Below are 16,327 nucleotides of genomic sequence, written 5' to 3'. Positions count from 1 at the left end.
TTGTCTGATTTTATTAGCTCAGTTTATGTATATAGCTAGGAAGGACTTTTTGTCTTCTCTCGCCCGAGTGGCATAATAAAATTTATTTTCAAAAAAAAGTTATGTAGGATAAAATGACACTTAAATTTTGATGAATATTTTCATGATAGAGACTAAATTCAAAGTATAAGAACATCTGTAATATAAAGATTAAATCCTTACCAACTAAACTTCATGGATTAACAATACTTTTTAGAGATTCTAAAACCATTACAAATATCTAAATACTTTAGATACGAAGCACATGATCAATATTCCACGAGAGGGAAAAAAAAAAAAAAAGAGCTGAAAGTAATATTTCGAAAAATCATTTAATTGATCAGATGGAATAAACACAGAGAATGATGCGATTCTGCAATTATTCTCAACTCAACATCTACATACGAAAACTAATTCTTCCGCATAGGAGCTACCAACCATTAACGAACACTTAGTACTTGGTTACATTATGAAGTAGTAAACAAACAACTGGTGATTGCAAGTACATCAGTCTGTTTCCAGCCTCGCTATGTACTTGTCATAATAGTAGGCAGCTTTCTCAAGATCGCCTAGTTCAGTGTAGCAATCAGCAATTGCTCCAAAGGCTTCAGTGTTTCCTGATTGTTCTCCTTCTCTTTCAGAGATTGCCAAAACCATTGAATGGTATTTGATTGCTTCTCGATACTTTCCCTGCCTCTGCAGTGAAGCCCCTGAAAGATCCAATCCAAATTCGTGTCAAAGCAATACCAACAATTACTCAATAATGGCATTGTGTATTACAGTTGATGTGGGAAACAAAGCTGTGGGAAAAACATATGCACTGATCATCGAAGGCATTCCTATTGCGAGCCATTTCTAGGTGCATAACCTTTGCAATTTGCATTGAAGTCAATTTTAGAAGGCTTTCGAGTAACTCATGCATCCTACAGAAGAAGGCCTACATCTCCTATAACAGAGATTTCCTCCATGAGAATGCACTTCCGCTGAGAGTTATTGATTGGTGAAAAGCCATAATGCAGCTTTGTGTACAAGGAGATAGATATAGGCAGCAAATTAAGAGTTCCACATGGTGGTTTTAAGGCGTTGAATTCAATGAAAGCATTGTTCAAGATCTTTTGGCACTACCAACTTACGATTACAAATATTCTGTGTTTTCGTAGAAGGAACAAGAACAGGCGGCAGGTTACTAGCCTTAATTATAGAGAAGGCAAAACCCTTGCGTATGCGTATATTAAAAATGCATGAGGGTAATTTTGCCATATGGCTCCAAACAAAATATTATCTGACATCAATGAGTTATTTTAACAATAATAAGGTGCTCTGTCTTTTAAGCAATATAAGAAGCAAGAAGTTTAATAAGAGATAAAAAACAAACCTAAACCTCTTGCAGCCTTCTTCTCCTCAATTGGATCCTGTAGACTCTGAGCAAGCTCAAGAGCAGTCTTAAACTCCACATATGCCTTCTCCGGATCTTGATTTCTCAAAAAGTTCTTTCCAGACTTCAATCGAGAGATCAACTCCTCCTTCCTTGGATCAACAATAACTTCATTCTCAAGTATTCTTCCACCAACAGGAGCATAACTTAAGGTGGGAGCATAAGACTCAATCTTTGCTTGCCTTCTCAATGCCGCGTTAATCTGACGAAGTTGTTCATTTAACCGCTTCAGTTCTCCCCTTCTTTGCCGAGCAAGCAACCCTATTAAAAGTCATACAAATTAGACATGCTTTATATTTCCAATTCAAACTAAAAATGTAAACTTTTGACAAGATATAACGAAGGATAAATACTATGGGATATAGTAGAAATTAAATAGTAATAGTGAAACCAAGTTACTATTCATCCACATTTTATCCAACCTACTACTAAATTTGGCCATAAGAGGAAGGACCAACAGTCTTTATTTGGCATTGAATGTGCAATTTTAGAGTGGAGTAGACTGCTTACCATTCCCCTTTCCACTCCTTCCCCGTCAAAACTTAAAAAGACAAAGGGAAAAAGGCACACAGGGATCAAAAGCTCAGTCTTTAAGCTCCTCTTCTAGACTACTGAGAGATTGATACCTATATAAATGATCAAGTAATTACCGTCCTACATAGCATCAAATCAAGGAATGTTACCTCCAACAGTGGCCCCTACAAGGGCGACAGAAAGAAGTATTGGCATGTTGAAAGCAGAACTCTCAGCCTCGCATGTTTCAGCCATAGCTTTCAATGGTACGGAAAATGTAAATATATTAGCCAAGAGAAACGCTGTAACTGGAAATCTTGTCTCAATATTTCCCTGCCAAAGATAAATTTATTAACAAAAAGCAACACCACATTCCAATGGCCAAAAACATTCTAATAAATACAACAAAGTGGAATGAAATCAAACCCTAATAAAGCTCCCCTTACATGTTTCCAGTACTTCAAACATTTAAAATTTCCACACTCAGCAGAGTCCCCAGATCATATTTTTATTTGGGAAATCGGAACAACAATAATTGTTAAATAAGTGCAGTAGTAGTACTAATCTCGATATAATGTTTATATCTAAACACAACGCTCACTAGGAAGTTCTCGTTAACTAAAAATCCTAAAAAAGAAACACTAGGAGTTATCAAAAGATAATTGTACCAAACTCAAAACTGATAAGCAGGAAACTCACCATCATACCTGACATTTTAAAACGGGCAACGAATTCTGTATCCCAAGTGGTCTGACGATGCTGTCCCCACAAAATGCAACAAAATTGTCCACATTAAGTGAAATATGAGGTATTCTCCCTGCCACAAAGACATACAACACTTAAATTAAAGTTGAAATGTAACGCACAATTGTGTTGAATCCCATTTTCCCCTTTTATGAGTCACACACTTAATGAAAGCTCCGTGCCCAGAAATTCAATGGGACAAAACACTAGCTAATTTAACTTGAACTTGAAACTGTAAAAGCCCATTTGCGCTCATAAACACGCTCGGACGATAGAAAGTTGTCATTTCTTCCGCCAGATCCTAAGTCCTACTAACCATATAAGAACCGGTTTGAAGAATGGTTGAAACCCTAATTAATAGTCGAGAAATGGCGGGAACATGTTGGTTCCGCAATTGAAAGCATCAAAACCTGAAGCTAAAAGGTTCGGAGCATCACACAATCGAGTAGACGGAAAAGGAAGAAAAGAGTATGAAAGCAGGATAATACTAACCGGAAACATGGAGCTTCCTCGATAACTGATCGGAGGGAGGAGATTGCCGGGAATTGAGGCGGGAAAGAAAACAAGAGCAACGCATTGCCATCGCCATTGCTTCGGATAAATGTAATGTGAGCTAATTCCAGTGTGCGATATCTTTATAAGCTGGTTTCCGTTGATATCAAATTCCCCTTTTTTCTCAATAAAATAACATTTTTGCCACCCCATTTGTTTAATTAATGTTTAGCGTCGTTGTAAATGCCAAGTCAACATCGTCCACTCATTGTTAATAATAACATATTTGTTACACGAAGGGACTTTTTTTTGCAGAAAGTTGTACGAATAACCCAATTTTTGAATCCAAAATATTAAATGACCAATTTTTAAAAAATAATGTCAATTGACCCTCTGCTTATGTTATCGAGATGAGATTACAAAAATTTCCCCTGATAACCGTTTTGCTCTCGCTCCGCTAATCTCGCTCTCGCTGTCTATTCATCTTCCATCGTGATGTGATTGTTTGTCACTGTACGATTGATTTGACAATTTTCACTAAATCTGTCTACAATGTAAAATCGTTAACACACAACAAAATGGTGTATTATTTAAAATCTAAACTTTATTTGAACTGTCATTTTGTTGAACGGAGATTTATTGAACGAGGTTTTCCAGAGCAGAGTTTTTGGGAACCAAACGGAGTTTTCAGAACAGGTTTTTCAGAACGAAATAGACTTTTCTTGAACTGAGTCTCATTGGTGTTTGTAGAAACGTGGTCTCAAAACAGGTATGTAAATAGACATTGTAAAATAGCATAACAAAAAGGGTGTGAGAAAGAGGGACAAAAAGAAAGGTGGAGAGAGCGACATTGAGCGACAGCGAGAGAGTGAGATTGAGCGACAGCGAGAGGCACGAGAGCGAGAGGCGCAAGAGCACATGGGAGCGACAGCAAAAGAGATCCATGTGTATTACTATCTGCTTAATAAAAAAACGCTCTCTTGCTTTGTAGGATGACACAAAAGTGTGTACTAATTCGATATGGAGTTCATTGGGATGAGAACCAAAATTTGTATGTTGAAGGCGAGCTAATAGGAATCGTTGTGCCTATTACCTTGAAGTATGAAGAACTTAAAGTTCATATTTACAGGATTGCAAATGTAAGTTGCTCAGAGTTTGATGTTGTTATGAGAGTTAAATATAAGCTTGACTTTGAAGCCCCTCCACAGTACATACGAAATGATGGTGATGTTTACTTCCTTCTTTGTTGGGACGATCTTTCTACAGTTCAGCTATATGTAAACTAAAACCATACCACGACGAAAATGTGAATATGAGTGATGATGGTTTAGGTGTAGACAGACAATACGAGGCATCATATGAGCTTAATCGAGAAGAGAATGATATTCCATTGTTTATGAATACTCAACCATCAACATTATCAATAGACAATGACAGAATTCGTGCAGTGGACTTAATGTAACAGACCTGTGCCTAGTAATGAGAGATCAGCAGGCTTGAATTTTATGGATTGTGGTCATTCAGAAGAACGTGATCCTTTCATGGTCGATAATGAGAGATCAGTAGGATTAAATTTTATGGATTGAGATCAGCAGGCTTGAATTTTATGGATTGTGGTCCTTCAGAGGTGCATAGACCTGTAGTGGCTGTTACTGAGAGATCAGAAGGATTGAATTCCATGTCTTCATGTCGTAGAGAGGAATTGATTATGATTGGCACCTCTTCATCCGAGACAGATGTTGAAGTTGGTCAAATTTTTTGAGTAAGAGTTATTAAAAAATGAGATTGTCTATTCTGTGCATAAACAATAATTTTGAATATAAGGTAAGGAAGTCAACTACGTCTTTGTTTACTGTTAAATGTATAAAGGATAATTGTAAGTGGAGCCTTCGTGCAGTTAAAATTCCAGGGTGTGACATATTTAAGATCACGAAGTATATGCGGTCGCACACATGTTCTATTGGAATTTTAAATCATGACCATAGACAAGCAACGACTGCGGTAGTTGGTGAACTAATCAAAGACAAGTTTACAAGCATAAAACGTGTTTATAAACCTCGTCATATCGTCGAGGATATAAAGAAAGAGTACAGCGTAAACATAAGTTACGATAAGGCGTGGCATGCAAGGGAAACTGCTTATGCTCTCGCCAGGGGTACTCTAGAAGAGTCGTACGCTGTTTTACATACATATGGTGAAACATTAAAGATGGAGAATCTAGGTACAAGGTTTGAAATCGAACTTGAAAATGATGTCCATTTCAAGTATATGTTTATGGAATTAGGACCTTTTATTAGAGTTTTTCAAGTTGTTGGCCTGGATAATTGTTGATGGATCGCATCTGAAAGGAAAATACAAAGGGACCATATTGGTCGGCATCTCCATGGATGGCAACAACTAAGTTTACCCACTAGCATATGCCATAGTGGACAATGAAACTGATCGAGCTTGAAAGTGGTTTATGTCCAACTTGAAGTGTGCCATTGGAGAGCCTTCTAACTTGTGTTTGTGTCCGATCGAGCAGTATCTATTGGCAATGCCATTTGTGAAGTTTTTCCCACAGCATTTCATGAATTATGCACCTACCACCTAGAAAATGATATTCTTTCCAACTTTAAGGACAACACGATTGTTGGGATGTTCAAGAATGCAACCAGGGCATTTCGCATGTCAGAGTTCCAAGCACACTGGGACCAACTACGTACTTTTCGAAATGGTGCAGTATCAAAATACTTGGAGGATATTGGTCTTGAAAGATGGGGGCATATTTACCAAACAAAACGAAGATACGATAACATGACGTCCAATAGTGCAAAGTGTTTCAATTCATTGACCAAAGAATATCGACAGCTACCCATAATGTGCTTGTTGGAACACGTTCGAGTTCTCATCCTGGAAAAAGGTTTTGGATAATGGTCGAACTGCATTTTCTCGAACCTCGTTGTTCGATCCTTATCCGCAATCCAGTTCCCATTTCCTTCAATATACTCTGGAACCTCATGCTCCAAGGAGATGGATCGTCCAATTTTAAACTGTTCGTAAGGTATCCTACCAGGGAGGGGTACTTAATATTGGATCATCCAAAATGAAGATTGAAACCATTAACTCTCCTTCTCTTTTTTAATTTCTTTTTTGTTCAACGGTGAGGGTGTACTTATCTAACGACCTTCCTCTTATGTGTTGTTATCACTCTTGACCATAACCTACAGAAATATAACAAAATGCTGAACATGTTGAATAACAAATATGAAGAAAGAAATTTTCGAATCACATAATGATCATACCTGTGAATCGAGATGTAGGGTGTTTGAGGAGGTCGTGATATCAAGCTGTACAGATGAAAGTGGAGGTGGGATTGGTGACTTTAGTGGAAGTGAGGTAGGTGACTTAGGTGGAGGTGGGGTTGGTGACCTACATACAGGTGGGGTAGGTGACCTACGTACAGTGGGGATAGAGGACATAGTGGCATCATGGTCTGTCTGTGGAGTGGGAGACCTCGTCGCCTTAAACACCGTGGAACCTTTCATAGACTGTAATAGAGACAAAATAGTTGACAATTGTACTTTCATGTCTCTCGTGTCTGTCTCTAGGTTCGATACACGGGCATCTAAGCTCGATATTGAGTTGTCAATGTTCCGTAGTACGCATATACACCAGGATCAAGATTGCCTCCCTCCCCATGGCCCGAAACCTCCGGTACAGAACACTCCTTCTCAGGCTCAGGACGTACATCACCACCCACCAGCACATCATGAAACATATCTTCACTGGGGGTGTAAGTAGGCTGGTGGATGTTTTGGTCCCCATCAGATTCATCATCCTTCACTCCACCTTCTGAATTACCCTACTGTTCACCTTCCCCACCTTTTGAACTATTATTATCTGAACTACTTTCACTATTTGAACTACTAGAGCTCCCTGAACTCTTGGTGTCGGAGTGTGCTTATCTTACGGCTCGTCTATCAATTGGGGCGTCCCGAAACTTCTTCTCAGTATCGGATATGACAAGACCTTCTTTGACTTTTGTCTGTATTAAGGAACCCAGTAAGATGGTTAGTGTACATTTAACTACCGAATAAACATACTGTAGCTACATAGATTACACTTACATTTTGAGACTAAAAAATGTCTCTCTCGAGTGCTTTGAATGACATCGAGTGGGAGCATGACCACTGTAATATACGAGGAATGGCTACCTTGCTCTTTCGAGTGGCAACGTTCCCTGCTATTGACGAAAGGATCTCGTACATCCATACCTAAATCCAAACAACTCAAATTTATAACTATGTTAATGTTAAACCAAAGATAAAGTTAAGTTAAGGAACATCTACCTGGAATGCTTGGGGAAATCCACGGAGCAAGTACTTCTCAACATAATTTTTATTTCCCCTCACCCTCTCCTTGTATAAACCAACCTTGTCCTTAAGTGCGGTCTTTAGAGCATCAAGTGTCCTCTACCAAATAATTGTACCCCAATCAAGATTGTTGTAGTAGTCTATGTCCTCAACATCGTCAAATAGAGTACGATCTACAACATTCTTTTGCTTGTTTTTACCCATCAGTGCAACCTCTATGTAATATACTAGGGTAATTTTCATAGCATCATTATCATTTTCAAATACCAATTTTTTGTATTCTTCTTCAAGCAAATTCAAGTGGAATGTGTCTGAGGTCGACCGACTACCATAGTACCTCGTAAAAAGTTCTTGTGAGGACTCCTCACTCCGTTCAACTCGCGTAGGAGACCACCACAAACCAGTGATAAAAAAAAGTTGTCCTTCGAAAATGCGACGACCTTTCCTCTGACAAAGAAACTAATTGAGTCCATTCCTGACTTCTTCACTTCCCTCAATAACATATGATGGATTAGAGGGTTGTTGAATACAAATTCAATATCTAGAAAGCGACCAAAAACTATTTTCTTGAACATCTCTAACTGCCTTCCAGTAAGCTTCTACTTTATAATCTTGTTGGCATTGGCAACGTGGGCCAGGCAAGTTACTTGCCCAGAAAACCTATCAGCTTCACGAATTTTCAAATATTTTGACATCTTAAATTACTCCTGCATTGTATGAATATTCAATTTATCAGTTAACAGGTTTGTACTAAAAAATCACTAACAAAATATATTGTTAAAGTCTTGCTAATCTCACTAATCTTGCTAATCTCGCTAGTTCTCGCTATCTCTCGCTGATCTCACTCTCGCTAATCTCGCTCTTGTTATCTCTTGCTAGTCTCACTCTCGCACATCTCGCTCTTGCCCATCTCGTTTTCGCTCATCTCGCTCTCGCCCATCTCGCTTTCGCTCATCTCGCTCTCACAAAACTCGTCCACTAACTTGTCATCTAACTATATCTTCTTTGTCCTCAACCAATGCAAAACACATCGAAACCCACAATAAAAAACTGACGTGAAACTAGTTATGAATGTGACGACTGATCAAACGAAACCAACCTAAACAGACGCAATACAACATGGAAGACAAAAATTAAATTCACTAACCTAGTACAGAACTTCGATTACGGTAGTAGATGGACGATGGTTTTGCAGAGCGAGATGAACGACACTTGCACGTACAATTTTCCCTAATTTTGAGTGGAGTGGGACGACCGTTGAGTTTGAGCACACTTGTATAGATTAGAGGGGCATTTTTGTAATCTCATCCCATGATGACGTAAGCAGAAGGTCAATTGACATTATTTTTTAAAAATTGGTCATTTGACATTTTGGACCCAAAAATTGGGTCATCCGTATAATTTTTCCACTTTTTTGGCATTTCGGATACTTTTTCTGAAACTATATAGCATAGTTTAAATTACAAAATTGTGTACATTTGACCTTAAATGTATCGAATAAATCCATCACTCAACTTTCAACTTTAATTTTGTATTTAATAAGTTTTTAAAGGTTAAAATTTGTGTCTAATAAGTCTATAAATTTTCGTTTTGATATATACATATTCATTTTTTTAAAAAAATAATTGGGTACTAATCTATTAAATATAAATGTGAGTTTATTATATCTAATGAATCCTACCATTTCAATTTTATGATTAGCAAATATGTGACTTAAAAAGAATATTTCATTTCATTTTAATTCATATAATTTTAAGTATTCGAATGCAGTCTGTTTACTTCCCATTAATCTTAAAAATAGTCATTTGTGTTAATTTAGTGTTGATTTTTCGAAAAACAAAAAAAAGTATTTCTTTGCATTTTCTTTATATTTTTAGGAAGTATATTCACATAACATGTTTTCTCACATGAATTATTGTTGACCAATTTTGATGAAAAAAGTTGAAGGACTAAATATAAGATTTATAAAAAATAAAAATAAAATTAATTTTAAAAAACAATAATTCTTTTTTCTATTTTACTGAGCATAAAAAAATATTTTAGTAAAACCAAATAAAATAGAATCAGCTCCACTGAAATTAGAGATTTGAATCCTCAAATTTTAAATTGTATTAAAAAAATCCAACTTTTAAAAGTCTTAAAATAAACTTGTATATAATATCAAATTCTACAATATCTAATTATATAATAGGTTAAAATATCATTTTAGTCTCAGTTTCATTTCATTTTAATCCATACTTTCTATTAATCATGAAATTAGTCATTGTTTTTAGTTTTAAGTTGATTTTTCCAAAAGAAAAAAAATAAAAAAGAACCGACTCCACTGGGGATCGAACCCAGAATCTCTGGTTCCGTAGACCAGCGCCTTATCCATTGGGCCATGGAGTCGTAGCCATGACAATTGCTTAAGACAAATTAGTCTTATTTTGTTAATTATCCGGCCTACACATTTTTTCAGCTGACAAACTTTCAGGATCTGTAGAATACAAAGCCAGAAATAGAAATTTCTCATTATTGGAACAACATAACTGAATTTGAAGTTACATCCACATCTCCCAGCCCTTTCTTCATTTCGTAAATCAGAAACGTAGCTACTTGCTCATATTACTTGGAATACGCATCAAAGCATTGAATGCAGCTTATCATAGTGTGTCCTCACATGGCTTCTAGTAATGTCCTTTATACATGGACAACCAGAAAGTGCCATACTAATCTCTAACTCATTCTTCAGCATTTCCAGTACTGTTCTTACTCCCTCTTCTCCCTTTGCAGCTAGCCCATATATAACTGGTCTCCCAACCTGAAATAACACAGTTCAAGTGCAATCAATCAAATAATCAAATACTTAATATAATTACGTGACTACCGTACTTGTTAAATCACCACTCAACCTAAAAGCTTAGGTTTATGGGTTATGGTAAATTTAATTATATTTATAGGCTACAAATTTTTTGTAGAAGGTTGTACAAGTGGCAATCAATGTTAGTTGTGGAAGAAATGATATTATAAGAGTTTGAACATAGAACCTCTTACTTTACCATGATAAGTTTATGGGTTAAGGTAAGTTTAATGATAGTCTATTGTTATGTGCAAACAACGTCCTACATTGGTTAGAGATAGAAGTGATCATGGTTTTTATAAGTTAGGGCAATTATCTTCATTGGTTTAATGTCCTTTTGGTGATTCCAAAAGCAAAGCGATGAGAGTTTATGTGAAAAGTGGACATTATCATATCATTGTAGAGATGGATGGAGGTTTCGTTGTCTGTATCATCTTTATCTTAGTTACATGAACAAGTTAAACATTAAAACAAAACTTTACTTTCTGAAGAAGTATAAAGTGAAAGTAAGAAACATGGATTCTACCATTACATAGCCTAAGAGGCCCATTGAAAGTTGGAGGAATAGAGCTTACAAGGACTGCCTGAGCTCCGAGGGCTAATGCCTTAAATACATCTGTTCCTCGCCGCACACCTCCATCTAACAGCACAGGAACTTTACCCTTGACAGCATGAACAACCTGCAATTTGATTTCTTGTTGAAAAACCATTCTTCCGAAACTCATTCTTATCACTTAAAAGACAAGTTAAACGATTATAGTAATTGGAAAATCAAGCATGTAAAATTTGGAAGAAAATGCACATAAAGGAGAGGAGATATATTGCTCTCATATATCACTTACTATGGAAAATGCATCATACAAGACACCCTTGTGAACATTCATCAATTTTGAAAGAATGTGCAAATAAAGGAGAGGAGATAGCAACCAGAATTGTAAAAGTTGTGAAAGAACAATTGGATGCAGGTTGTTTGTTTAACATCTATTGAGCAGATTCAGGTACTTGGTTCAGCCTTGAGAGAACAGAGGTACTATGCAATTATTTTATGCTGAAATCAAGGTACCAATTTGTATGATATCTTTAGCTAATAATAAAATTAGTAACACAAGAAATTTACCTCTTCAACGACAGAAATGGTGGGAGGAGAAAAATCTAGTTGCCGGGCTCCATGATTGGAGACAATAATTCCATCAACACCTACTTCCACAGCCTTAATTGCTGCATTTGTTAACGAATTAAAAAGGGATATTCATGGACAATGACACGACTCACTAACCAGATACAGATTTATCAAGACAAAAAAAGAAAAAGGGTACAGATAAGATAGATAATCATGCATTTTCCTTCGGTCGTAATCGAAACTTAATTGCGAGATTAAATGGTCTTACTCGCAGCATTTGAATTTAACGTTAAGATATGTTATTGCAAAACATTTAATCTGTTAGGGAAAAGAGAGTGCATTTCTTGATTCTTATGTCTTTAAGACATAATTCTTCTAATCTTACCATCTTCATGAGTGAGAATTCCCTTTACCAGAACTGGTAAACTAGTAATTGATTTCAGCCATGCTATATCCTGTGGATGGTACAATATCATAACTGAGCCAGTAAAATCATGGACATAAAAATCATCAAAAACAACACTTTTTAGTAGTAAAAAATTCATATAGAGATGATATTACTAGAGCTTTTTGTATGTTGTATAATCTATTTTCGTAGTCTGGAGAAGTTTGTATAACATAGAAATAGTCAAGTTATTGAGTTACTTGAGGGATAGCCACCAAAATCTAATAAAATTTTCATAAGCAGACATATTATCCATGGACATCATAACAGTTTATTGGACTTACTTTCCAACAAAGGGATGAGTCAAAGGCCTCGTTAACAAAAGACTCTAATAACGAACCTTTATCCTGCATGAGATCACGAGTTAAGTTTATTATAAGAACATGAGTTAAGTTCATTATAAAATAAACCCAAGAGTAGCACAAGTTTGAAAAATAAACAAATTAAACTCGAAGTCGGATTCAGATGTATGAATAACCAAAATTATTAGTCTAGACAACCATATAATCATGCAACTATACCTAAACTTTATAGCAGGGGCATACAACCAAATTGTACATCATGACATGGATATTAGTGAGGTTGAAAATTTGTTTGATTAAAACTGGTACTTTCATGATTCTAAATAGGGAATTTAAATATTACTCACAGAGTCAACTTCAATTTTAACAGACAACAAGCCTTCAAGGTTCTTCAGTGGAGGCGTAATCATCCTGCAAATTCATCCGAGTACCATATTAGATGAGACAAAATCAAGGTACAGTTTACAAGTTTGATGTGAGATGAAGGAAGAAAAGATCCTATCTCAGGACTTAACAGTTACGATACAGGAATATGGATTTTCCCCATACCATGATGAACTTTATACCCAGCAAAAGGAACACACCACAATAGATAGGAAAGAAACTAATTACATGTTTGAGAGCGATTTTGACATAGTTAAATCACTCGTGCTCAAAGTAACTCTCAAACATGTGTTTAGCTGTTCAAAATCAATTTTGGAAGCATAAAACTAAACATACAATGAAAATATGAAAATTACTTAAAAACAAATTATTTCCACTAAAATTACTATTCCTAAAATCACTTCCAAACACGCCCTAAGATGTGAAGCATTGCTACTTGTTCTTTATGTCAGCCTCCCTTCTACCAAGTCGAGGAGTATCAGCAGTCAGGACAATGGCCTTGTATCCAAATCTCTCAGCTCTCTGTACTAGCAGAGTTGAGATCTCGCGCCTTTTGAAAACCTTATTATAGAACAAAAAAACTCCATTAACTTGCAAACAATTGGATTCCTGCTACAGGAAAAGATTGAAAAAGTCAAATTTAAAGAGCTAAAGTAGAGCCATTTACATATAATTGAAAGAAACGGATAGCATTGCAGCTAGTGGCAACTTCCTCCATTGAGTAGGAGGAGGCATAGGATAGAACCTACAATCAAAACCATCTAAATTCAAACACAAAATTGAATGAGAAAAAAAACTTCTAGTTCAGTTTGTAGTCATATTGGTACCATTATAGTTTTTGCAGCAGCTGCTGCCCTGGCTGTGGCTAGCTCTCCTGAAAGAACACAAATATCAACAAGAAAAAGTGGAATGAAAGCCATATCTCAATTAAGCAATCCACCAAACTTTAACCTTCGTAGTATGCCAACTTATGTGCACCGGTTGGAGCAACCATGATAGGTGCAGAGATACGATAGCCCAAGATCGTCGTGGACATATCGATTTTACTCACATCGACAAGAATTCGAGGTTGAATCCTGAAAACAATTGAAAATTATGAACAACGTATAGTATCACTTTTCACAGTAATCGCAAACTAGCTTTAAAGAAACTTACATGATTCTATAGAAAGCTTGCATGTTCTGTCTAAGTGTGTGCTGGTCCTCAGCTCCTCCTGCATAGTAATCGTAATACATTTTTGGAAGTGCTTGCCTAGCCAATTCTTTGAAGTCATCCACATTCACTGGTTCAGTTGACATTTTAATACTGATAAAATAGAGACAAGAAGAGAACAATACTGTTTTAGAGATTTTGGTAACCATGAAGATCCATTCAAACAAATATCAGCCCAAATGAAGATCTGTACAATACCTAGCAGTGAAATGAAAACTCAAAAATCATAGTTACAAGATCTTGCCCAAATCAGTTCAACCATTGAATTATAACTCTTTCTTACTTATTTTGGCCAAAAACCCTAGAGCAAATACCTTGCATAATACTTCCATATTCTCTAAATCCATATAAGATCCACTTCTTGATGAAGGGAAGATGAAATTGCCCAGATTCATCACTGGAACTTTTAAAACAGAGGAATTGGTTAGCAAAATTAATGACACCAAACATCCTAATGTATAATTCTCTTAGAAGGTGACTCTCTTGACATTATAAAAAAAAAAAAAAAAAAAAAGACCCACTAAACTTGGGGTTGATATTTGATAAAGTCAAGTAAGCTTCATGAGAACAAACTTGAGAAAGAAGTAGATCAGCGAAAAGAAAAACTTACAGAAATAGCAACGACAAGCCGATTGAAGTGATGAACTAGAACAACACTAACAGTGAATCAACTTTGTTTATAAGGAACAGAAAAACATGTTCAACTGGGCGTTTACCGGGAGACATAATGTAAGATGATACATATCTATTTAATATCAATCATTGGACCTTGGTGTTATCTATTTATTTATTGTGTTGATTAATATTTCATTTTGGGTCCGTTGTACACGTAGCAAAATCAATCAAAGTAGCATAGCTATAAGGTTTAGGACATTTTCATTTACCTTAACTGAATCAACAAATGTATGGTTTTAAAAACTCAAAAGAAAATCAACTGGATACTTTAAAGAATTGGCCCGAGCTTTTGTAACTTGGTTCTTGGGAGGGAGAACCCAAAACACTGGTTGTGTCCTTGTTCGTTCACTTTATTCTACTTTGTAAGTTCTTCATTGTGTCCTTGTTCGTTGTTCACTTTATTCCGTTGTGTAAGTTCTTAATCCGTTGATTGCAACACTTTGAAGATGATCACGGCTTAGGGGAGCCTAAGCCATAGCTGTCAGAGAAAGGATTCTCAATCTTAGGGGGAGCCTAAGACTTAGCTTCAGAGAAGAAGTTCTCTATCTTAGAAGGACCTAAGATTTATCAGTGAAGGGAGTTCGTTGATCCAAGAGTAAGATAATCAAGTTGAGAGGAGTCTCACACACTGTCAAGTGCCGAAGTGTTAGATGCTAATATTAACATACTTAGGGGGAGCCTAAATTCAATTAAGAGGGAGTCTCATATCTAGGGGGAGCCTAGGTGACGTGTGAGTTAAGCTTTATGTGAGCCACTGTAGTGGTTGGTGTATTACAGATAAGTACTACGTCGTAAATTGTTTAACTCTTTAATATTAGTGGATTATCTTTCTTGGGGACACTGCCCCCTAGATATAGGTGGTTTATTATCGAACTGGGTTACCAACTCTTGTATTCATTTACTTGTTTTACTGTTTTGTTGTTACAGTGCTTGTCAGTATTTTCTGTTTAACATCCGTATATCCAATGGCGAGTCACCCTAGTGCTTTTTCAATTGGTATCAGAGCGGGTCACCTTTATCTCAAGTGTTTCGATCATGGATGGGATAAAAAAAGGTGGATCTACCACTTGTCCTCTGGATCTAGATAGAACTAATTATTTGTATTGGAAAGCTTGAATGGTTGCCTTCCTGAAATCGATTAATAGGAAAACATGGAAAGCTATGGTTGTTGGGTGGACTCATCCTACCATCAAAACTGATGATGGGAAAGAAATCTTGAAGCTAGAGTCATAGTGGTCTAGAGAAGAAGATGAAGCTTCAGTGGGGAATTCTCATGCCCTGAACGCCATATTTAATGGTGTAGATCACAACATATTTAGACTAATTAACACGTGTGTCTCTACTAAGGAGGCATGGGATCGTGACGCATGAGGGAACTTCTAAAGTCAAGATGTCAAGGCTATAGTTGTTGACATAAAAATTTGAGAATCTTAGAATGCATGATGATGAGTCCATTGCTGATTTTAATGTCAGACTGTTAGATATTGTGAATGAGTCCTTTGCTCTTGGTGAGAAAATCTCAGAAGAAAACCTTGCCCGAAAGGTGCTTAGGTCTCTACCTAAAAGGTTTGATATGAAAGTTACCTCTATTGAGGAAGCTCAAGACATAATCAGGTTGAGAGTAGATGAATTGTTTGGTTCGTTGCTTACTTTGAGATGTCATTGAATGGGTCGAGAAGAAAACTAAGTGTATTACCCTTCAATCCTCTGTTAAGGAAGAACTTGTTGGTCATGATAGAAAGTTAGATAATTTCCTTGCTAAATCAATTTCATTGCTTTCAAAATAGTTTAAT

The 16,327-nt window shown here is 36.4% G+C and overlaps 2 protein-coding genes and 1 non-coding gene across 7 annotated transcripts; all 3 read right to left on the bottom strand.

Moving 5' to 3' along the window:
• Positions 1 to 331: 331 nt before the first annotated feature.
• LOC120070541 (protein FLUORESCENT IN BLUE LIGHT, chloroplastic) lies at positions 332 to 3,357 on the bottom strand. The gene is made up of 5 exons (XM_039022332.1): positions 3,203 to 3,357; positions 2,674 to 2,783; positions 2,137 to 2,299; positions 1,394 to 1,714; positions 332 to 728 (listed from the first exon to the last, which is right to left on the bottom strand). Exons 1-5 carry the CDS (start codon positions 3,297 to 3,299, stop codon positions 526 to 528), a joined length of 894 nt encoding a protein of 297 aa, XP_038878260.1. The 5' UTR covers positions 3,300 to 3,357; the 3' UTR covers positions 332 to 525.
• A 6,515-nt stretch (positions 3,358 to 9,872) lies between these two features.
• Positions 9,873 to 9,945, bottom strand: TRNAR-ACG. The gene has a single exon. It is a non-coding gene; the product is annotated as a tRNA-Arg (tRNA).
• An 89-nt stretch (positions 9,946 to 10,034) lies between these two features.
• LOC120083199 (peroxisomal (S)-2-hydroxy-acid oxidase GLO3-like) lies at positions 10,035 to 14,628 on the bottom strand. 5 transcript variants are annotated; one of them, XM_039038864.1, is made up of 13 exons: positions 14,470 to 14,628; positions 14,058 to 14,262; positions 13,803 to 13,952; positions 13,599 to 13,723; positions 13,475 to 13,521; positions 13,315 to 13,392; positions 13,084 to 13,208; positions 12,611 to 12,674; positions 12,246 to 12,308; positions 11,902 to 11,971; positions 11,514 to 11,614; positions 10,972 to 11,076; positions 10,035 to 10,357 (listed from the first exon to the last, which is right to left on the bottom strand). In XM_039038864.1, the coding sequence occupies exons 3-13, from the start codon at positions 13,943 to 13,945 to the stop codon at positions 10,178 to 10,180; spliced, it is 1,101 nt and encodes a 366-aa protein (XP_038894792.1). In that variant the 5' UTR covers positions 13,946 to 13,952; positions 14,058 to 14,262; positions 14,470 to 14,628; the 3' UTR covers positions 10,035 to 10,177. The 5 variants fall into 5 exon arrangements, with proteins under 5 accessions (XP_038894792.1, XP_038894810.1, XP_038894778.1 ...); XM_039038882.1 differs by having other exon boundaries at positions 10,923 to 11,076; positions 14,174 to 14,262; XM_039038850.1 differs by having other exon boundaries at positions 14,174 to 14,262.
• Between the last annotated feature and the right edge of the window lie 1,699 nt (positions 14,629 to 16,327).

This window comes from Benincasa hispida, chromosome 1 (assembly GCF_009727055.1).
Source record: "Benincasa hispida cultivar B227 chromosome 1, ASM972705v1, whole genome shotgun sequence".
NCBI lineage: Eukaryota > Viridiplantae > Streptophyta > Magnoliopsida > Cucurbitales > Cucurbitaceae > Benincasa > Benincasa hispida.
Note: the sequence above shows the minus strand (reverse complement) of the source record. Positions and strands in the feature narration are given on the sequence as shown.